The following is a 25,000-nucleotide window of genomic DNA, read 5'->3' on the forward strand; positions in this document are numbered from 1 at the left end:
AAGCTTATTGTGATTTATTGGATGGGAGGCGCTACAATGTTCCGTTCATTATCTGAGAGACGAAACTAATCGATTCTTGAGATTTATGAAGTGATGTCGTTTCAATTAAAATCAAGTTTTACTGTATTTTTGATCAAATAAATGCAGCCCTGCTGAGCACAAGAGACTTCATACAGAAACAATAAAAACATGTATGTTTCATTCAATACTGAAAAATATCAAAGAAATAATTCAGAAGCTAATGAATAATGGGCCAGAATCTGTTTTTGTAAAGCTTGAGCACTTCAGAAAGCTCTCTGATTAGATCTGGTTAGTCATGATGCTGTCTCTGCAGAAACACATCATCTGCTGGAGTTTCTTACCTCTTCTGTGCCGCCTGCAGCCGCTCGTCTTCAGTCTCGTACTCAGATTGTGCTGCGAACAACAAACCATCAACAACAGAGAGAAGATCATCACAGGAACGAAAACTTCTATTCACTATTCCTTCAACGAGATCAAGCTGAGACTCATCAGCTGCTTCACATGATGTTTTAACCATAAAAACCATTGTTAATTGAAATACAATAAATAAATAAACTTCTATTTCAACTATTTGGCGATATTTCTCATTTACATTTAGTTTAATCTGAAGTATTAAAAAAACTACAACTAAATAAACTAAAACTAAAAAGATGTAGATATATATTAAAAAAACAAAAACCACAAAAAAATCACTAAAACTTTCACTTAAATTAAAGTGAAAACAGAAAACATCAAAATAAAATCTAATTCAAAATATTTACGAAAACTATGAAACACATATTGATACTAAAATAACACTCTCAAACTGTGCTCAGATGTGTCAAGATAAATAAAGTCTGACATTATAAATCAGATATCTCAATATGGACTCAAATATTTCTCACTGTATCTCTGATGTTTCTCCTAAAACAGACCCAAATGAGTCACTATATAGAGCTATATGCATGTCTATTATTTGGGGGGACTAAAAAAAAGATTTTTTTTTTTTTTTTTATCAATTTACATTAATCTGTTCTACTCAATGTATTATTTATTTACTATTTCATTTTAATTTTTTACATTTTAATAACATTTTTATCTATTTATTAATTTGTATTTAATTCTTTATTAATTTATTATTATTATAAATGTATTTGTTTATCTATTAAATGTTTTAATTAATTTATTATTAGATTTATAATTTATTATTTAGATTTATGATTTTTTTTAGATTTACTTAGATTTTACTATTTTTTTATTATCTAATTATATATATATATACATACATATAATTTTTATTTAGGGGTGATAGATGAGCTGGACATGTCTTAATGAGAGGTTTTGTGATTCTTTTGCTCAAAAATTATTTTCCAAATGATTGATGTTCATATTGAGGACTTTTGATTGCAAACTCAAATCTGAGAAAAAAACTGCTGAGATCTCTTTCATAGCAGATGCAAGTCTTTTTATCTGAGGAGAAACTTTTGAGAAACAGAAGTCTCCAGAAACAACAGAGATGTTAAAGCGCTTGTGTTGATGTGTTTTCCTGCGTGTGTGTGTGTGTGTGTGTGTGTTGATCTCGAGTGGCTCCCGTGGAGCTGCTCCATGTAAAAGTGTCTAAATGCAAGGCAGATGTGTTTGCGGCCCGGCCGAGGTGCAAGAATTTATCTCAGGCCAGAGCGCGCCTATGATCTCAGATTTATTGCATTTTCCAGATTCATCCTTTTTTTTTACTGTGATGGGGGACCTTTCCCACTCCCGAGATTTAAGAGGGGGAAGTCTCCCAAAACTGTTCAAAGGCGAGTGTTGGGGGTCTTTGGTGGGGGCGAGTGTGAACAGCGCTCTGTGTGTGTGTGACCAGTGGCGTTGGTCTCAGCAGGGGTGGACTGGCGCCTGCGGTCTCCCTCTGCTGTTTGTGCGTGTCGAGCGCGATGTGTGAATTTTCTCCTCAGCTCCGTCTGTAAACATGAAACCAGTAGTGGCTAACTAGAAAGTTATGGGACCTGCACGCTGAGCGGGACAATAAATCCAGCCTTTAAAAGCGACTCGCGGCTCTGAGCGTCCGCCGCGCCGCTGCACTCTGTAAAGAGCCTCAGATTCAGGTTCATTATGAAGAGCCGCCGCAAGCAACACGTCGCACTGATCCTCGCTGTAAACCACACGAATAATGATATTAAACCCGTCAATCTGCGGTGCTTTCTCACGGTCAATCTCTGCGGTCACAAACACAAGCTAATAATCAGAAGAATTAATGACCACATAAAGCACTAGAATAATAACTCGACACCAGATCCAGTCAAACTCTTGAAAAGAACGATAAAAATATCTATATAATATGAAATAAATAATGAGGGGGTCACAAGGGAGTTTGGGGAAAATAGTGTAAATAAAAATATATATAAAAAATTGATTAAGATACATTTTTAATTACTAAATAATTATTTTAAAATAATTAGTGAGAATCACCATTAAAAATAAAAAGTCCAGACACATTACAGTAATATGAATGTGCGAGGAAAATGTGCTTAAATGTCATGCAAATGTGCATAAAGTCCTAATGGTCCTAATTATAGGCTTCATTTTCTTTATGACATATATAATTTGTACTTAATTCGATTTTGGAGAGAAATATATAGATGTTTTCATGAGGTTCATTTAAAACAGAAGGTGATTAGAGAGAATGAATGAATGAATGACTGAATGAATCAACATATGAATGAACAATGAATGAATGAACAAATGAATGATGAATGAACGAACAAACGAACATACGAACGAATGATGAATGAATGAATTAATAAATGAACGAATGAATGATGAATGAACAAATGAATGATGAATGAACGAACAAACACACGCACGAACGAATGATGAATGAATGAATGAACAAATGGGCGAATGAATGAATGATGAATGAACGAACGAACGAACGATGAATGAATGAATGAATGATGAATGAACAAACGAACACACGCACACACATGAATGAATGATGAATAAATAAACAAACGCACACATGATGAATGAACGAACGAACGAACAAATGAACAAATGATGAACGAACGAACGAACAAATGAACAAATGATGAATGAATGAACGAACAAATGATGAATGAATGAATGAATGAATGAATGATTGAATGAATGATAAAAAAATCATGAATGAATGAACGAACGCACACATGCACGAACGAATTATGAATGAACGAACGAACACATGCATGAATGAATGATGAATGATTGAATGAATGAACAAATGATGAATGAACGAATGAACACATGCACGAACGAATGATGAATGAATCAATGAATGAATGATGAATGAACGAACAAATGGTTGAATGAATGAATGATGAATGAATGTACAAATGATGAATGAATGAATGATGAATGCACGAACGAACACACGCACACATGAACGAATGAATGATGAACGAATAAACAAACGCACGCATGAATGATGAATGAACGAACGAATGAACGAATGAACAAATGAATTAAATCGAATTGAATTGAAATGATGAATGAAATGATGAATGAATGAACGAACGAATGATGAATGAAAGAATGAACAAACGCACACATGCACGACAAAATTATGAATGAACGAACGAACACATGCACGAATGAATGATGAATGAATGAACGAACGAATGAATGGTGAATGAATGAACGGGGAACCAGTCAGAGTTCAAAGCACCACTGAGTTCACGCAGCACATCCAGAGCAACCTGATCCTCATCCAGTCATCAGAGCTGAAGGAGTTTCATTCTGGATGTGTTTGCTCTGTGTTGCTGTATTTCTGTGACAGCTGAAGCTATCATGTATGGTGATGTTTCTGTGACTCACCGGTGCTGACGAAGGTGTCCATCTTCTCCTTGAAGGGCTGTAGATGTTCCTCAGAGGAGTTTTCACACACCTGCTCAACCTCCTTCACACACGCTGCAGAACAAACACATGAAGAAATATTATTTACTGTATACAGCCTACTATAAACAAATAGACACGTCAGACACTGCATCAGTGTCTCAGCAATGGATGCTCTGCAGTGAATGGGTGCCGTCAGAATGAGAGTCCAAACAGCTGAAACAAATCCAGCATTAAGATGTTTTTGAACTTTTTAAACGCTGCTTGATCTGTGCAGATTTCTCTCCTGATTCAGACCAGAACACTTTTTCACTGGAGGAAGTGTTATTATGGATTATGCACTCGTATTTAAGTTAAAAACGTCTTAATGACGGCACCCATTCACTGCAGAGCATCCATTGCTGAGACACTGATGCAATGCTACATTTCTACAAACCTGATGAATAAACAAACTCATCTTGGATGACCTAAACACATTTCCAGTGCATTAAAATTTTTTAAGCTGAACTATTCCTTTAATAAAAATGTCTTCTTTTTTTTTATTCGATTTTGTATAAAATGTCTGATAAAAAAAAAGTCAAAATGGAGATGCTAAAAATGTTAAATGTAGTTCATTAATCGTACTAGAAATGGCAGATCAAGTCAAGCGCATTGTGCCTCTGATGCAGTGTTTCCCATAATGCACAGCATACTGCAGGAATCGTATAATATTATGAACTGATGGGCTGTGAATGAAGCAGTAAGGAGGTGAATTAATGAAGCTCAGGTGAGTCCTACATATCAAGTTTCCAGCACATCCATAAACGAGTTAAACGAGAAACATGAGCAAGGGATGTGTGAATCTCATCTCAAACAGATGAGCATCAAAGACACTTTTGGAGCGAATTCAACGGAACCAGAGCAAGAATGCTTTTGATTACCGGACCAGTTGTTCTGGTGTCATGAGAACATGAGAACTCGTTTATGAGTTTCCTAATGATTTCAGAGTATGCGGCTCATTATGATGACGGTGAGTTTGATATCTGTCTGAAACTGCATCATCATCATCTCAGTGACGAACTGCGTGCTTCGCATCTTTGAGCCAATCAGATGAGCTGTAGAAGTCATGTGACGATCAGCTCCGTCTCTCTGAAGCAGCACAGATGCGGTTGGAGTTTGACCCGCTGTTGGTTTGTGTTGTTTGTGCTCCTCAGAGTCTCTGTTGTGCTGCCAAACAACTGCGTTCACACAAACTCACAGAAATCACTCAGTAACTCCGTTCTCTGCCCTCCAAACATGAACACGCGGCGTGTGTGGATGGATATGTTTAACATTAATGAATCTAGTAAATACCCGCATGTGTTTATCTCATTGCAGCAGCTATAATATGTTTTTATACAGACCTCATACTTTTACAAAAAGGCAATTGATTTGTTCTCAGGAACAACAATCTAAAAATATATATATGTATATATATATATCTTAACTCTAGGACAAAAATAAATAAATAATAATTACCTTTTTTTTTTTTTTTTTTGGTCAATACAAATCAAATTAAACGATTCCTCAACCCTCACCAATAAACCCCTGGGATTGCATCTTTGCCGATTATCATTGTTCATAAGATAACTGAAAAGAAACACATACTGTATGTACACATGTATACAGAATCTATTTTCTAAATGCATTTAGAAATGAATGCATTTGCTGTACATTTGTCAGTGTTATTTTAATATCACTGATATATTGTTACAGTTTTTGTTAATATTTTAAATTAGATTGAATTTGTATATTTTCTGTTGTTTCACTTCAGTTAAAGTTTTAGTAGTTTTATTGAATTTCTGTAATTTTTAAAATGATTTTTTTTACATATATAGTTTTTTTTAATTTGCAAATGTCAGTGTTATTTTGTATATTTTTGATTTGATTATTTTAATTAATTGAATTAGATTTTATTTTATATTTTCAGTTTTCACCAAGCTTTAGTAATTTTGTTGTTTTTGCCATTTTAATGTCTATATAGTTGTCATTTTTTTTATTTATTAGTTATAGTTTAGTTATTTTAGTACTTCAAGTTAAATTAAACTGAACTAGCTGTATATATATATATATATGTCTGCTGCAGAGACGAGAGCTGATTTATCTCGAGACGCCAGCCTTGGCCAGTCAGTGAGGATTTATACGGCTCTGACAGAGCTCTGAGGTTGTATATAATTGTGGATTATCTACTGAAATTCTTCGGCTTTGCCCCCGATGGAAATGATCCACTGTACGCTATATAAATAACTCCTGGCCGGCTCGCCAGACAAATGTCTTGTCTCCCGAAAGACTTTCCAAAACATGACGTCTGAAGCCCTGTGAGCCAGAGTTTGTATGCGTGTACAAGCATGATTTTGGTTAATTTGCTCTTTCATCATTGCGAGCAGTGGAGGACGCGAGGAATGTCTCTATTGTCTTCACTCGTGGCATATGGCCTCCATTGATGCTCCGCTTACGCAGCTCGCAGGAGACATTCCCATAACATTTATTAAAGGATATGTAAATGTTAGGACAAAACATGTTTACAGAACATTATTATAATTAATACTTGATATAGACTCTCGTAATGTTGAGAGGAAACACTGATGTTCTCAAAACATGTTATTAATGTTTGATCAATGCTTTTGTAATGTTAGCAGAAAACATTGTGACAGTAATGGTCACGGTACATTTGTTTTTGATAAATGTTAATTGAAAATATTCTTTGAATATTATACATAACTGATGAACTAAATCTCGGGAGAAAATGTTTTTCCTTTACTCATACTCGGAATGTTCTCAGAACGTTTTAAAATAATACAGTAGATGATAGATGTTAATATGTTTTTAAAAACTGGACATTTTAAATGTTTACAAAAGCTTCAGAAAGATACATTTTCATAACGGTTTCAAAACGATTGAATGTGTTCCTCTAGCATTGACATAACCAAAAATAAACATTCTTTAAACATTAAAATGGGGTGTTTTAAATGTTGGGAGATTGTTCAAATGTAACGATTGCACAACATTTCAAAATTATCGTATGGAATGTTCATCTAACATTCTTAAAACATTAAAAACTGGACTTTTTGACTGTTTAAACAAACAGCATCTGAGCTGGAGCTTCTAGAACACCGACGGTTGTTCATCAAACCCTATACACTGAAAGTATGAGTTAAAGACAAAAGACATTCACAGACTGACACTAAATGAGACGCAAACGCAACACAAACACACACGGATCCTTCAGTCTGTGAAGAGACACGACTGAGAGCGCTTCATCTGGAAACGCTCAATAACGGTCAGTCCAGAGCTGTTATTCTTTGATAACCATTACTCATGCGATGATGTTTGTCTCTTTGTCATTAAAATGTAAGAAAAACAGCTGTGCTTTCCGTCTCTGAAGTTTTTTGGTCTCTTTTGTGTTTTCATTATTTTGTCCAAAGTTGCCTTTACACTCCCTTCATCAACCTGCAAGAAGCGTTTAGTATTGTTTTGTTTTTCGGGATTGCGGTCGCGCTTCCCAGGGAAATTACACGCCCCACCAGCGGCTTAATCAAAAGAGCAGCGTCTGACCCGCGTCTGGATTCAGACAGCAACTTACAGCCGCATCCGACGGATTCATGTTCCTCTCCGGCCACGATTAATGCAGAGACACACAGACACTTTAGTTTGTCTGTGCTATTAACCGAACTTCAGCTTTTAGACGCCTCTTTATCTCCAGTGTGTCCGCTACATACAGAAAAGAGAAAATATCGTAGAGGAAATATTGTATTTAATGCTAGAATTCAAGCTAATTTATAATTAAATATGAAATATACTACCAGTCAAAAGTTTTTGAAAGAAGTCTCTTCTGCTCAAAGCTGCATTTATTTGATAAAAAAAAATACAAGATATTAGAATGATTTCTGAAGATCATGTGACACTGAAGACTGGAGTAATGATGCTGAAAATACAGCTGCGCATCACAGAAATAAATTACCATAGAAAACAGCTTTTTTAAAAAAAAATACTTTAAAAATTATAATAATATTTCACTATTTTTACTGTATATTTCATCAAATAAATGCAGCCTCGGTGAGCAGAAGAGCCTTCTTTCCAAAATACTCTGAAGATCAGGTAAAGTGAAGTGACTTTAAGAACACTGAAGTAAATCCGTCAGCAGCACTGGGCTGAACTGAAGAGAGACTGTAGTATGCAACCCTTTTAACCCTGACGAGAGCAAAGGAGCAGAAATGGGGATCAGATTTCTGGTAAAAGTTGAAGAGAGCGGCACGGAGGGCAGCGGGGCAGTCGGGGTGTCTCAGGGCATCTCTGTCTCGCTCTGCTCTCAGAGTTCAGACGTGTAAGGGGCCCCTGAGACTGACCCCGTGTCGCGACCCCTCTGTGTCACACACCGCGGGTGTAAAATCAGCAAACACTGACCCTCAAATACACACGAGATGGGCTGGACATCCACCTACTGTCTCTGATATCAGCTCCTGTCCAAAAACAACATCCCATCAGTTATTTCTCCTACGCTGCAATATCTGAATTCAAATGATGAGCAATTAGAAACTTTTGCTGATAATCTCACATGTGAGTTTAAAGAGATTTCAATCTCAATACAAGAGTGAATGCACCTTAGAGGCTTGAGCCCTAATTAGGGACCTTTTATTTTTTGTCAAATTCCATTAGATTTTTTCCCAAAATTACCCAAAAATCCATCTTAATGGTTTAAATCAATTTTCATAATCATAAATCAGGTAGAATCAACTGAATTCACATGTTTTTAAAAATAATTTAAAGTAAAGCCTGTTTTTTGTTTTTCCCCAAATTCTGCTTTCTGTTTTAATGATCAAAAAGGATATATAATTAATTGAATTCATGAAGTTTTTAACAATTTAATAATTCACTACATTTTATGTAGTTTAAGTCAGAGATCTCAAAATTAGGGCCCTATGAAATCTGTTTTATTTTTCCCAAATTCAGTGTAATTTTTTTCTGATATCAACTGTAATGGTTTAATTAAATTTTAATCATCAAAAAGTTAAAACTTAAAAAAAAAAAAAACTTTTAACAATTTAATAATTCAAATTATTATTACCCATCCACCCCCCCATCCTGTGTTTTTTTATATATATATTTCAATGGTTTAATTCAACTTTAATAATTTATAAATCAATTAAATTCATAAAAAGTTAACAAGAGAATAATTTATTACAATTTTAACAATAATCGTGCCCTATGAATTTTTTTTTTTTTTCAGAGATTCTGTCTGTTTTAATTTTTCTGATTTTCTGATTTAATACAATTTATTACCAAAAATGGTATTAATCAAATGTATATAGTTAACTTTTTTGTCAAACAAAGTGCTGCACAAAAGAAGTTTACTGTTTAAATTTAAAAAAGTATAATAAAAAGCAAGTGAAAATTTTTGATATTCCTTAAAAAAACAAAACAAAATGTATATTTTATTAAATATTTTTGAAAGTTTCACTAAACTTTTTCACTTACACAGCTCTAACTTAACTGAATAAAATGTTGTTGTTTTTTTCTTTTTATTATTATTATTTGGTTTGATTTTGTTTTGTTTATGGTTTGTGTGCAACACTGGTTATTTTTGATTCATGTGGACACTGTTAAAATATCAATGAAAAAAATAAATATTTCTCTTGAAATGAATAAACATCTGAGAGTTCGAGAGCTTTCAAATTCATCAAATCTCCTGGATGATGTTACTTCATGTAGCTGAAATCCTTGTCATCTGCAGTTTTTATTGGTGAGAGTAAAATGTTTGATTTTGCAGATTCACTCTAAGGCTCGGTCGTCTCCACGTCAGATGCTCAAACCTCAAATCTCAGGCCAGAAACTCTCGGACAGACTCTCCTCACCGCCTCGACTTCCTCACTTTGAACAGAAATGACTGCAGCAATAATTAGGAACACTTGCAGCTCTTTATGATGGCACGGCATTAATATTTATCCGTGTCTGCTGCCGTCGTAGGTGCGATCTGGTGCCAGCGCCCGAGGACTCGCGTTTGAGGCTTTTTTGTTGTGGTGTGGATCAAATGCGAAGGCCCTTATTCTGCATTTATTGTCTTGCGTTTGCGCGCTAATAAACGAGTGACAGACAGCTCGAGGTGGGGCCGCAGTGGTTTTGTAGCCGGTTTGTATTTTCCCTCGGGTCACTGAGGATCAGAGTTTTTAACAGCGATTCTCAAATGGAGGGGAATGAGGAGAGAGCATATCTAATTGCTTTCATATGCCATATTATTGGCTGATTTAAATAATTGCAGACACCGGGGGCTGGGGGAGGCGTGACATTTGACCCCTGCGGTGGCCCGGAGCACAGCAGAGTACAGGCTACGGTAAAAACGCCTTTTCCAGTGTAAAATGAAAAGAAATTGCTTTTAAATGCATGCTAATTGACAGACGGTGTCACAAACATGATCCGTACACTCATTCCTACTGCTTTGCTTTGCAGAGGAAACATTTAAGATGCTTAACTCTGCATTAACCACTTTTTTAAATTAATAATTTGAGAAATTCTTTGAAATTTTAAATTACATATGAGCCACATCAAAAACTGATTATATATATATATATATATATATATATATATATATATATATATATATATATTAGTATTTTATTTGAATATATCATAGTATTAAATTTTTAAGACCATATAATCTGAGAATTATCAGTTTTAACTCTATTGGAATTAATATATTTAATTAAATTCCTTTGAGTTTATAACTCATGATTGCTTAAAAACAGTCCACATTTATGAAACCTGCATATTTATTTCTAACAAAACAACATAAATATTACTTTGACAAGCTTTCAAACTAAATAAATAAATTTAACTTGCATAAACTTTCACTTTCAGATGAAAAAAGTGACTAGTTTTTCATGCTGCAGTGGTTCATCAATATTCATGTTCATCAAACAAATTCAGTCCAAAAGTGTGTGAGACATGGAGAAAAGCTGAAATATATTTTACAAAAGTTTATTGACACTAATATAACACAATAATCTAAAAAAAAAAAAAAAAACACTAAATCTACTAAAAAAATACCCTAAAAAAAAAAAAAAAGACACAAAACTTAACATTTTTTAAAGGTTATATCTTTTAAAAAATTATTGTCAAAAATCTGGGAGGAAAAAAAAAAGATGTGTATTTTGAGGGTCTTAAACACTTGCAAAGGTGAATGATTCAGTGATTCACTTTGCATCGCAAATTGATAAAGTAACCTTTGAAGAGTCACTGGACCAATCTGTGAATCAATCTGAACATCTCTGTTCAGTGAATAGATTCAGAAGAGTCACTGGGATGAACCTCTTGTTCCAGATGAATCTGTATTTTTAGGAATGATTCGTTTGAATGAATGATTCACTGACTCACTTTGTGCCACATTATGACAAAGTAACCTGAGAAGAGTCACTGAACCAATCTCTGAATCAATCTGAACATCTCTGTTTAGTGAATAGATTCAGAAGAGTCACTGGGATGAAGCTCTTGTTCCAGATGAATCTGTATTTTTTGGAATGAATCGTTTGAAATAATGATTCACTGACTCACTTTGTGCCACATATTGACAAAGTAACCTGAGAAGAGTCACTGAACCAATCTCTGAATCAATCTGTTAAGTAAATAGATTCAAAAGACTCACTGGGATGAAGCTCACTATTAACGTCATTCTCATTTCATTGTGTAAAAAACAAATTATAATAACTAAAGCTGGAGCGTCTGAGTTTGTCTTGAGGTTTCTGAACACCTGCTATACCTGTTCCATTGTGAGACGCTGTCGTTCTGTCCATCTTCAGCATTAAATAAGCACAACATCACAGACAAACGGATGAGATTCATACCTGTCAGCTCCTTCTTTAACTTGCGAAGGTCTTTTGCGAGATCTTCAAACTTGACCTGAGCAGCGTGGAAGAGATCCTGAGGTTCAGGAAGCGGGAAAACACTCTTCTCTGTTCCTGCGTTCTGAAAAGACAACAACACATCTCTCAGAAAGAAAGAAAGAAAGAGAAACGGTCTGCTTGTAACTCAGTATTTCTGTCTTGTTTTCCAATTCAGTTTTCAGATACATTTACTTAAGATGCAAATGACCATATGAAGAGATATGAAGATATAAGTCTTGTTTTCTGAGAAATTGATCAAAATTAAGTGAGTTTATGCTTAAAACAAAAACAAATGTCAATGGGATCAGAAAAATAATTTTGTTTTCCCTTTGAATTAAGTTTATTTTTCAGTCCCCAGTGACCGATATTTGTTCTTTTTTTAAGCAGAAACTCACATCATTTTGATCAATTTCTTGTTAAACAAGTCTTTTTATCACAAGTCATTTTGCATCTCAGATAAATGTGTCTTGATTTATTAATGTTTAGACATCTGCACTGGAGAACAAGACAAAAAATTTCATTTTTGTAGTGTTTCCTCTTCTATATTCCTGAATAAACTTGAGATGTCTTTGATGGTTGTGCTTTTTTATTGCATTGCACTAATGCTACTGTCAGCGTAAGAGATTAAAACACTTTTTGGCTGAGATTGCAGGACAATGGAGCTAGAAAGATGTTTCCATCTAAATGAAATCAAATAAAGTATGGAAGACCATTTCCGCCAGTGATTAAAAAATAAAACAATGTAATTGCGACTTTTTATCTCACAAATCTGACTTTTTTCAGAATTATGAGATTTAAACTTGCAGTTGTTATTAGTTATAAACTCCAATTCTGAAGGAAAAACAGGAGTGTTTTCTTACAATTTTCGAGTTTATAGCTCACAATTCACATGTTAATTGCTTGTTTATATCTTGCGATTCTGTTTTTATTTCTCAGAATTGTCAGAATAAGTCACAATTGCCAGTAACAGAGTGCACCCGCACAGTTAAAAAATGTTCAATAAAATAATATAGAACAGAGTAAAATACAATTATAGACAAATTTAAAAGAAAAGAGTACCTCGTCCATGTTTCGCAGGTAGTACGACACAACATAATCCACCAGACTCATACGATTGTCCTGATGGGAAAGAAGGTCATTGGCAGATGTTGAGGTGACCCAATCACACCCAGTCTACTCTTCAACACATATTTATTGCAGGTTTATGGTTTATGAGTGGTATTTTCATACCCTGCTCTTGACATCTTTTAGTTTAGGCAGAATCTCCAGTCCGAATCCGTCCGCCTGTCCTCTGGTCCGGTTTCCACCGTTCATGTAGTTTCCGAAGGCCAAGATGACGCCGATCACGTCCTTCACACTGTCATTATCAAGAAAAGCCTGAAAAGACACTTACATACAGTACTTCAGAATATAACACTAGTGTACTGCATACTGCACAGTGAAACGGCCATCAAACACTATACTGCATTGTGTCACAGGTCAGAAATCAAAATATTATTTTTATGATTTTTTTTATTTTAATCTGTTTTTTTTACAACTACAAATATTATTTTTATATATTTTTATTTTATTTTAATATAAATAATGTGTTTACAAATACAAATATTATCGTATGAATATTTTTTATTTTAATATAAATGTTTTTTACAAATACAAAAATTATTTTTATGAATATTTTTATTTTAATATAAGTGTTTTTTACAAATACTTTTTTTATGATTTTTTTTATATAAATATTTTTAACAAATACAAAAATTATTTTTATGAATATTTTTATTTTAATATAAGTGTTTTTTACAAATACTTTTTTTATGATTTTTTTTATATAAATATTTTTAACAAATACAAATATTATTTTTATGAATATTTTTATTTTAATATGTGTTTTTTACAAATACAATTTTTTATGATTTTTTTATATAAATATTTTTAACAAATACAAATATTATTTTTATGAATATTTTTATTTTCGTATAAATGTTTTTTACAAATACAAATATTATTTTATGAATATTTTTTATTTTAATATAAATGTTTTTACAAATGCAAATTGTATTTTTATGAATATTTTTATTTTAATCTAAGTGTTTTTTATAAATACATTTTTAATGATTTTTTATATCAATATTTTTAACAAATACAAATATTATTTTTATGAATAGTTTTTATTTTAATATAAATGTTTTTTACAAATACAAATATTATTTTTATGAATATTTTTTATTATTTTTTTTTACAAATGCAAATATTCTTTTTATTTCTGATTTCATTATTTTTATTTAGTTTACATTTTTAATCTTGAAATAAAAACAAATGTTCAATGAAATAATGTGTCAAGTTGATGTTAAAAATCATGTTTGTTGCTGCTTCTGGTTACGGAGCCCCACACATGACATGCAAGAAAAAATAAATAAATTGTGTGCACGATTTACTAATTCGTTCCCTCAAATTACTATTGCGTTCCCTCGATTTGCTAAATCGTGCGCACAATTTATAAATCGAGTGAACGAAATAGTAAATCGAGGGAATGCAATAGTAATCACGTGCACGTTTTAGTACATTGAGGGAACGAATTAGTAAATCGTGCGCACGATCTAGTCTACTATTTTTTCCTGCATGCCATGTGTGGGGCTCCGTATCTGGTAGATGCATAAGTTTTAGTAACTGAAAGTAAAATCTAATACTGTATATATAGTAGATTCTAATAGTGAGTGGTTTGAATGTTATCATTTAATCCTAAAAAGAAATGACAATTATAATTGAACAAAATATTCCTTTTTTAAATTGCCTGAAAAAACCACCTCATGTGAGCGTAAAAACGTTTTTGCGAATATATGGGCGTTTTTGCGAAATTGACTAATTTCCATTAGCGTCTTTTCAATTCGCAATTTCAATTTACACAATTTGAAGGGTAATGGAAATGCGCTTGTCAGTGAAAAACAAGGAACAGTTGATTCGTGAGGAGCGCATGCGTATCGCCCAGCCATACTCGCATGATCCTGTACTTTCAGTGTCCTGTAGTTGGCGATATCACAGAATAAACTGCTGCAGAGAACGCTAGATGCCATGCAAAATATAATGTGTCATTGCAAAACTCATTACAAATGTAGTGGAGTAAAGAGAACAGATGCTAATCTCATAAATGTAGTGAAGTAGAGAGTAATATCGGTGATGCTCAGTAAAACTACAGAGTATCCAAAAAGATACAGTAATTAATATTCAAATACTTTACACAGTTACAGAGGAAAGCAAGCAGTTTCGGCTCTCTGGACCCTTTGGTACCTTGCTCACAGCAGAGATGATCTCCAGCTTCCGATGGACGGAGGATATGGAGTCCACAAACACAGACTGGAATATGATGCAGTGCGCGCGGCGGGCGAAGTCGGGAATCTGGGAGAGTTCGTACAGGAATCTGCGCGGGAAGACACCAATGAGATCAAAGCCTCACACAAACACGTCAATCTGGACGCAAGCAAGTGCACTTTTAAGTGTGATTGAGGCGAATGTTAGTGGCACGAGTCACAGAGGATTGCTTGCGGACGGACTCGCTACAGTGAGGGTCAAAGGTCACGCACAGCTGGCTGATTCTGAAGAAAGCGGTGGGCGGTTTTACAGGAACACTTCAGATGTTCGAGCAGCAAACACACAGTGCAACGTATTTATTATAATAAAAATGTGTTTATTTACTGTTGTAAAGAGTGCAGCTGAACGTCTGATGTCTGATACTGAGCAAAAACATATCTTTCCAAGTTAAGCAAAGAATAAAACAAAGATTACTGAAGTATGATATTTAGTATCATTAATATACTACTATAGTTTAGTTCATATTCTGAATTAGATTTTATTTTTATATTTTCATGATAATTTTAGATAAAGTTTTAGTCATTTTGCTGTCATTTTTGTCATTTTTATTAGTTTATATAGTTTTTTTGTAAATGTTATTTCAGTTTTAATTTGACTTATTTTAGTACATCAAATCAAACTAAATTCAAATTAGAAATGTTGCTAGCTGAAATAAAATAAGTTAAAGTTTTTTTATATTTTAATGTATTTCAGTTAACATGTATTTATTTATTTAAAATTAAAATTATTTATTTTTTACGGTTTTAATTTTAGTTAACTATAATAGCCCTTTTTGCAAGAAAACATTAAGTTTTTCTACTCTAAATTTTCCGTCTAATTCGATGTGTTACTCGCTGTTTCTTTGTGATTATTTGTGAAATTTATCAGCGATTTCTGAGTGAAAATAACTTTAAAGTAAATCTTACGATAAATTTGAGCCTATTGTGTGAAAGTTACCAGATTTATCAGCTTCTTGATGTCTTAAATCTCATATTAACACATATAATGTTTAAATCTTGTGTCAAAACCTTTGTTTTTTATGAACTGATGGTTTGAAGTCCAAATTGTTTCATGTGCTAATCGACAGAATGACACAGACAGAGTTTAAACCGTGTTTAATCTTTAATAACTAAAGTAAAGAACATGATTTCTGCATCACACACTTGTTTCTGACTCATTTTGAGCTGCTGATTCCAAAAATAGTGTCTGTTTTGCTCTTTCACGTCACACTTTCTCATAAAATATTCTTTTGGGAATCATTCGCGCGCTGAAGAAGTCTTGCATCTTCTCTTAATTCTTCTTCTGTGTTCTAAATGAATATTAAAGGAGTGTATTTATTGTGAGCGAATGATGAGAGCGGCTGAATGACGTACTGTTCAGGTTTATCCAGGAGCTTCACCTCGTCTTCTTTAGACGTCTCGTAGTGTTTCCTGATCTTCTCCAGTTCTTCAGACTGAGCTCTCTGTCAACATGCACAACAAAACCATTAGAAGTCACACGAGTCGTTTCAGGAGCATAAAACACAGCCTCTGCATGATTACAATGTCAAAGCTCATGCGACCAAGAGCCAACCTGGCTTCAAATCACTCGCTTTTTGCAATATTACAGTCATAATTCATAATTTAAACAACCAGTCAAACGTTTTTGAACAGTAAGATTTTTAATGTGCTTTAAAGAAGGATCACGTGACACTGAAGACTGGAGTAATGATGCTGAAAATACAGCTGCACATCACAGAAATAAATTACACTTTAACAGATATTCACATAGAAAACAGTTATTTTCAATAGTAAAAATATTTCACAATATTACTGCTTCTGCTGTATTTCTGATCAAATAAATGCAGGCTCGATTAGCAGAAGAGTCTTCTTTAAAACACAGACTGTAGAAAATAAAGCAAGAACGCGACAGAAGGAGAATAAGAATCAGGGTTAATCTGGCGACTCACGTTCTCATATAAAGCTTCGATGGTCTCCAGATCCACCACAGAATGATCCACCGTCAGAACAGCTGCAAAAAAACAGCATCCGTACGTTTACCGCAAGAAAACACACTCCAGGATTTTCAGTGCACGTCACATCATGTGTTTTCTGTTTGAAAAGCTTCTTTCTGTGTGCCTCCAGTTCTTATTTTCTCCCAGAAAAGACACATTTAGACCTCTGGCTGGCTGCTTTAACTTAGCCACTACGTTAAGACTGTGTCTTATTAACTAGTCTGACCAACTAGTCTTACTCGTCAGATTCAAATTAGACCAGTCCTGTGATAAATAAGAAAAATCCAATGACTAACTTCCAAGACTAGTCTAAGCTGTAGATCTCATAGGGTCTCTGATTATATTATTTTATTGTTATATTCATGTTACTAATATTAATAGTATTTTATTTTAATTTATTTATTGATCAATTTTTTTTTTGAGAAAACGAAACATATACACGTATTTTATAAATTGCTCCTTTTAAATCAAAAGTGTCTTTTGTCTTTAATTTGCAAACCCTCACTTTTGACCAGAAAATTTGACATTTTTACATTTTTAAAACATAGCTTCTTCAGAATGATGACTTTTGTGGCATTAGCTTTGTGAACACACAAATAAATCATGATCATGTTTGGGATGTGTTAAAGAGACATATAACCTAAATGATGTCTCTTATTGAAATATGTAGTAGAAAACCCATGAAAGATTTATTTATTTTAAAAATCCACATCATTTTATAGATATTCTGGACTAAGGGGGGCGCCATTATTCATTGACATCAAAAGGCTGCACTTGGTGAGATACTGGCGAAAAATAAAAAAGTAACACTTGGTACCTTCGCTGTCAAAAATAATTGTGTGGAAATAACTCATAAAATAGCTCATAAAAATTGCATAAATGTTGCATAGTATCATAAAATCCCCTCAAAATTGTAAATATTAATCTGAAAATATTACTGAACAAAAACATTACAATGATTTTCCTAAAAAAAAAAAAAGTTAAATTTCAAGTCTCCAAGCCCCCCCCCACCAAAAAGTATATATATATATATATATATAACAGAGGATGTGAAGGTGTTTGAGATGCTGATCTCACCCTGCTGAATGTCCTTCATCTCCAGATGGAGGCTCGATATTAATATTCCCACGGCCTGAGAGCGTTTCCCATCCAGCAGCTTGATGATCTACGAGAAGAAGCTCACAATTAAACACCTCAATATCACATAAACACATCAAAATACCAATAATGATTATTAGAACACTGTGAAGTAATTAGAGCCTGACTGATATATAGTTTTGCCAATATTATCGGCCGATATGAGCCTGTCGCAGATATATCGGTATCGGTGAATATGACACCGATATTACTTTTTTTTTTTTTTTACAGAACATACAATGCAGATTAAATGCTTCTGAATGGTGTAATTACTAAGTTTGTCCAGCAGAGCGTGTTCCATTGTTTGCTACTGGCGACCCAGGACAGTTTGGTGTAGAGATGCGAGAATGAGTCCACTGCTTCAAATAATTTATCCGCCACCCACCCACACTTACATTTGATTGTCACATTACAATGATTCTAATTCTTAGTTTTGCATGATGATATGATGAATGGATGGTTCATTTTTAACAGCAGATTCAGTGACGTTAGAAGCTGATCTGGGCATTACAGCATGCGTCTGCAGCGGATTAAAGCCTGTGTTAGGCCACCGGAGCTGATCGCGGCCACTCAGTCAATGCTGGTGTTTATACCGGCCGCGCCGCGGCCCAGAACTCATGCTTATCACATTATTCACATCACACTTCCTAACTGAGTGTCTAAACGGGACGCAAGACAGCAGTGCGGTGGTGGCTTGAGTCTGTTGAATGGTGATTTAACACTATCTTGTCACCTAGTTGGAGAGACTCAATGCTAAAGTAAATAAACAACAATGTCCCCGTCTTTCACTTTCACTATGAGCTTACCATCGTTTGCTACATTAGTAGGGCCCTGTGATTTCCGCGATGCAGAAAACATGGACGGAATCGCGGAATCCAGTCATAAAAACAGAATTTACTGTATAATGTGGAATTTCATGGAATTTGTCATATTTTTGATGAATTAATAAAAAACAGGTCAGTACACGTAAATCAAATTACGCTATATAGACTATTTTCTGTGAATATTAAACTGCAGAAGACTATTTAAATACAAATCCTCATGTTCAGCATGTTCATTCGATTACCAGAAAATACACGACACAGAATTTGTGAAAAAATATTATTCATTATTATTAATTATTCATTTTAGATTAAATTCAACAGTCGGTCCTCATTCTTTCACATAATTTCCCATCATTCTCCAGTGTAACTGAGTGATTGTGTTTCTGTAAACCAGCATATTAAATTCCAAGAACTGTGTTTTTGTCACGTCTCATCAGTGGAAACATCTCGCCGCATTCGTGCAACACTGTCACAATTAGGAGCTCGCTGTGAGACAAAGAAAAACCAGCAGAAAGTGGCTCCATAAAAGGCCATCATTGAGCTCTGGACGAGCGCAGAGGAGATTTTATAACAAACTATAAATTCACAGGATTTTTATTTCTACCTACACATGGTCACAATTACTAATGACCGAATTCCCTCGTAAAGGCCACGAGAGTTTTGGCACGCTAAAGAGCCGCTCTAAAACTTAATGTCCGCTCTTCTTCATTAGGATTAACGCAGCGTTCAGTGGGAACCAGTGCGACAGCCTTCAGATGTGAGTATTGCATTACAGCAGGTGAAGAGAGCGTTCATTATTAATGTAAGCAGAGACACTCGCGCACACACACACACACACACACACACACACACACACTCACACACTCAGACAGACAGACGCGCTAATGAACCCAACCACTGCAGAGCTAGTGACCTCCTACAGCTCTCTCGCACCACTCCACACCTTTAATAATAAATATTATATATTACAATAATAAAAATGTGAAATGTGTAATAAAAAATAATAATAAAGAAATATGTATATTTATTATATATTTAGAAATTCATATATATATATATATATATATATATATATATATATATATATATATATATATATATATATATATATAAAATAAAAAGAAAACAGATAGAAATAGAAAAAGAATAGAGCAAGCTAGTGTTAGAGACCTTTTTTGGCTTTTGGTAATTGAATAATAAATAAAAGAAAACATAGATAGAATACAAAAAGAATAGAGAAGCAAGTGCTACTTTTTTTTTTTTAAGAAAGAAAAAGTTAGTAAATGAATAGAATGCAAGTCTTAAAGGGGCAAGTTTTTTTTATAAGGAATAGAATTAGAATAGAGATTGCTAGAGTTAGAGGTTCAAATAAATATGGTAGAGATGTGTTTTTAGCCGATTCCTGAAGATGGCTAAGGACTGAAAGTGATTTTGTGCCTCTTTGGGATGAACAATCAAGCGACGTTCACTTGCAGAACGCAAGCTTCTAGAGGCACGTAAGTCTGAAGTAATGAATTTATAAAAATAATCCCAGAGCCAGTGGTGGTTTTGTAGGCAAACATTAATGTCTTGAATTTTATGCGAGCAGCTATTGGTAGCCAGTGCAAATTGATAAACAGAGGTGTGACGTGTATTCTTTTCGACTCATTAAAGATTGATCTTGCTGCCACGTTCTGGATTAATTGTAAAGGTTTGATAGAACTGTCTGGAAGACCTGCCAAGAGAGCATTGCAATAGTCCAGCCTGGACTGAACAAGAGCTTGAACAAGGAGTTGTGCAGCATGTTCCGAAAAGAAAAGGGGGCCTGATCTTCTTGATGTTGAATAAAGCAAATCTGCAGGACCGGACAGTTTTAGCAATGTGGTCTGAGAAAGTTAGCTGATCATCAATCATAACTCCAAGGTTTCTTGCTGTTTTTTGAAGGAGTTATGGTTGATGTGCCTAACTTGGTGAAATTGTGATGAAACGATGGGTTTGCTGGAACCACAAGCAGTTCTGTCTTGGCAAGGTTGAGTTGAAGGTGATGGTCCTTCATCCAGCAAGAAATGTCTGTTAGACAAGCTGAGATGTGAGCAGCTACCGTCGGATCATCAGGATGGAATGAGAGGTAGAGCTGAGTGTCATCAGCATAGCAGTGATTCATGTTTCTGAATGACAGAACCTAGTGATGCCATGTAGACAGAGAAGAGAAGTGGTCCAAGAACTGGACCCCTGAGGCACCCCAGTAGTTAGATGTTTGCGACTTGGATACCTCACCTCTCCAAGATACTTTGAAGGACCTATCTAAGAGATAAGACTCAAACCACTGTAGTGTGGTTCCTGAGATGCCCTTTGTCAGTAGGGTTGACAGGAGGATCTGGTGGTTAACCGTGTCAAAAGCAGCGGACAGATCAAGCAAGATAAGTATTGAAGATTTGGACTCCGCTATTGCCAATCTTAGGGCTTCAACAACTGAGAGCAAGGCAGTCTCAGTGAATGTCCACTTCTGAAACCAGACTGGTTGCTGCTGAGAAGATTGTTCTGTGTGAGAAAGAGACTTGGTTGAACACAGCTCGTTCAAGTGTTGCAATGAAAGGAAGAAGGGAAACTGCTCTGTAGTTCTCTAAAAGAGGTTAAGAGTTGGTTTCTTAAGAAGTAGGGTAATACGAGCATGTTTAAATGTTGAGGGAAAAACACCAGTGTGAAGGGATGTGTTGATGTGACTGAAATGTTTTGTTATTTAAAATATTTTTTAACTAATATATTTTCTTGTTTATTGAACTAAAAATATGTTTATAAATGTAAATTTTATATATTATATAAAAATAAACTATATATATATATTGCTTCTTAAATTACTTCTTTAATTATATATATATATATATTTAAATATATAATATGTAGGGGACAATGCACGGCTAGCTGTGCATTAAATTATTTTAATGCATGACGTAGAGGCCAAGAACCACCCGACGCGATCTGCAGCGTGCATTAAAATCGGTTATATCATGGTCATTTGCCAGCATGGATAAGTTAAAGCTGTTAATGATGTTTGCAGAGCAATATTTGACTAGAGGGGTGAAAATTACGGTTATTTTGTTTATTTTCGTCAGTTATGGCTCGTTATTTCTAGCATTCTGCCCACATCAGATCAGACACAGAGATGAAATATTGCAGTAAGATCACATTTATTTGAACAAATTATCAATCAACAAATTAACAAAAAAAAAAATAAACAAAAAAAAAGAAGAAAAAAAAAAAAAAAACCGCTTCTGTTTTAGAGCCAGTGTTTTGGAAAGGAAACTGCAGTCAGTATGAAGCCTACTAAATGCATTTAACAGCTCAACATTAATAAACATGTCAGGTTTTTAAAGCACAGTGAGTAGCTGCTGGTGTAAACATCATTATTACATTGTTCCATGAGGTGAAGTTCATGAATTCGGGAATTTCAAACACAGAATACCTTGATCTACAGTCGGTAGTCAAACGCTTCCCAGAATAGACGCCAATAAACACACAGTGTTAGAGACTTAAAGCTAAAAACAATTAAAATGTCAGTTTGTTTAAGAATCATCATTACTGTTCAAGCTGCATATTAATAATGATTCATCTGACCGTGTGATGTTTACATACTTCACAGAGCTAGAGAGACGTCAAGCCACGAGAGACACACCAGAAGACACAGCAGACAGGAGAGAAGAAAAAGATTAAAAACATAAATAAATAAATAAATAAAATGTTAAAGGATGAGAGACATGCCAGAACATGCAACAGGCAGGAGAGAAAATAAAATAATAAAAATAAAATAATATTAATATTATAAAATATTTAAAATAAAATAAAATAAAATAAACTAAATAAAATTATAAAATAAAACCAAATAAAAAAACAAATAAAAAAATAAAATAAAAACATTAAAAAAAAAAAAAAAAAACATTAACATAAAAAAAACAAAACATAATAAAAAAAAAAAAAGAAACAAACAAAACTAAATAAAATAATAAAATAAAAGAAAATGTTAAAAGATGAGAGACACATCAGAACATGCAACAGGCAGAACAGTAAAAGTTTTTTTTTTTCATAAATAAATTTTAAAAGGTGAGAGACACATGCAACAGGCAGTAACAGAAAACAGTGTTACAAAACTAAATGTACCAGTTAAAATAATTTTTTTTATTTTTGTTAATTATTGTTAAAGATGAGGCAGAACAGAATTAAAAAAATAAATAACTAAACATTTTTTTTTTTTTTTTTTTTGTTTTTTCTTTTTTTCTTTTCTTTTTTTAATAAGAAACCAGAACATACAACAGGCAGGACAGAAAAAAACAAAACAGATTTTTTGAAACACTTTTTGATTTTTTTGTTTTTTTTTTTCTTTTTTTTTTTTTTTTTTTTTTTTTTTTTATGTGGCACACCAGATGAGAGACCACACACACAACAGGCAGGACATCAAAAAAAGATTTAGGAGAATAAAATAGACAGAAAATAGAGAGAACACAAAACTAATAAATAATAATGCTCAGATAATCGGACACATGTTCTTCTGAATCAACATACTAATAATAAAAACTCTCCCACTAATCATGAAGTCTTATATGCTCAGATAATCGGACACATGTTCTTCTGAAGCCACCTGTTAGTCATTAAAGCTCGTCCAGTGAGCAGACGGAGATGACAGAGGCTCCGCCCCCTCATGTTTGATATGATAATCAGGAGCGAGGAAAGGCGCCGGGGGTCCGTGCAGCGGATGCTTCTCAACACATGACACAAATTAGCTGCGGTGTGTGACCTCCGCTGATTCCACATTGATTGTGTTTTCAGGAGAGCAGCGCTGCTGATAGACGCCTTTCCACACACCATTTCTGTATCATCTACATGTGTCTGACACAAACACACACAAGCACTTCATTTCCATAATACGTGCACAGATCAAAACACACATACACACAGTTTCCCAAACACTCACAGATTCCCTCGCCTCTCCCAACACACTCGGACCCAGAGGGTAAAATAAAGCACTAAAAATAAATGTATCATTTCTGTTTATAAAAATAATTGATAAATATACATTTATAAAAATATATATTAATAAAAATAAATAATAAATATAAATGAATATTTTATAAATACATGCTTTTAAAATAAATAATATAAATAATATTTTAATAAATACTCAGTGATTTCAGCTAAATCACACACAGAATTTCATTAATAGTAATTCAAAATATACTTGACAATAAAAATCAATTAATTTTAAATTAAATTAATAATTAATAAAAAAAATCACATATATTATTATTCCACCAATAATACAATAAATTACAACATATTATTATAATATCTCTTTTCAATTTCATTCTGCTTTCATTTTTTATTTGTTTTTTATTTTATTAGTTTTTTATTAATTTAAAATATGTCTATATTTCTTAAATGTTACTTAATTTATTTGATTGTTTTATATATTTACGATATTATTTATTTATACATAAATATATTTTACACATAAATATCTGTATGTATAAATACAGATATTTATGTTGACTGTATATTCAATAAATTAATTTAAATTGATTTAAATGTTTTATATATGCATATATATATACAGTATATATATAATATATATCTATAATATATATACTATATATATATATATATTTATATAGTAAGTTATTTCCATGTAAGTTAAAATTCAACTTCACTTTCATGTCGGAAAAAAAACATTCCAGACGTGTATTAATCAGTCACTGCTTATCATTAATGCTCACAGAGGCCTCGTTACTCGCGTGAACTCAAACACGCCTGTGCTGTCATCACTCTGAGCGATCAGAAGAGACGCCTCGAGTGAGACAGCAGCTCTATCGATCTCGTCCCGACACACCTGACGCTCACTGTATTGCTCTGTCAGGACATTCACTCGAGTCGCCCTGGTTTTTCCTGGAGGCCGGTTTCTCAGAAGGCTGACTCAG

General features: G+C 33.7%; 1 protein-coding gene across 3 annotated transcripts in view; it reads right to left on the reverse strand.

Annotated features, from left to right (window-relative positions):
- LOC109049011 (formin) overlaps positions 1–25,000 on the reverse strand; it is a 66,907-nt gene that overhangs the window by 8,582 nt on the left and 33,325 nt on the right. For 2 of the 3 annotated variants that reach the window (XM_042773403.1, XM_042773404.1), the window contains exons 7-15: positions 18,172–18,259; positions 17,050–17,111; positions 16,475–16,563; positions 15,042–15,171; positions 12,990–13,136; positions 12,819–12,878; positions 11,721–11,841; positions 3,850–3,942; positions 363–414 (exon numbers count right to left, since the gene is read on the reverse strand). In XM_042773403.1, the coding sequence (XP_042629337.1) occupies positions 363–414; positions 3,850–3,942; positions 11,721–11,841; positions 12,819–12,878; positions 12,990–13,136; positions 15,042–15,171; positions 16,475–16,563; positions 17,050–17,111; positions 18,172–18,259 (842 nt within the window). Of the gene's footprint in view, positions 1–362; positions 415–3,849; positions 3,943–11,720; positions 11,842–12,818; positions 12,879–12,989; positions 13,137–15,041; positions 15,172–16,474; positions 16,564–17,049; positions 17,112–18,171; positions 18,260–25,000 lie in introns of those variants that run through there. The other variant, XR_006162088.1, reaches the window with a different exon arrangement.

The sequence above is a fragment of the Cyprinus carpio genome, chromosome A17 (assembly GCF_018340385.1).
Source record: "Cyprinus carpio isolate SPL01 chromosome A17, ASM1834038v1, whole genome shotgun sequence".
NCBI classification, from domain to species: Eukaryota; Metazoa; Chordata; class Actinopteri; order Cypriniformes; family Cyprinidae; genus Cyprinus; species Cyprinus carpio.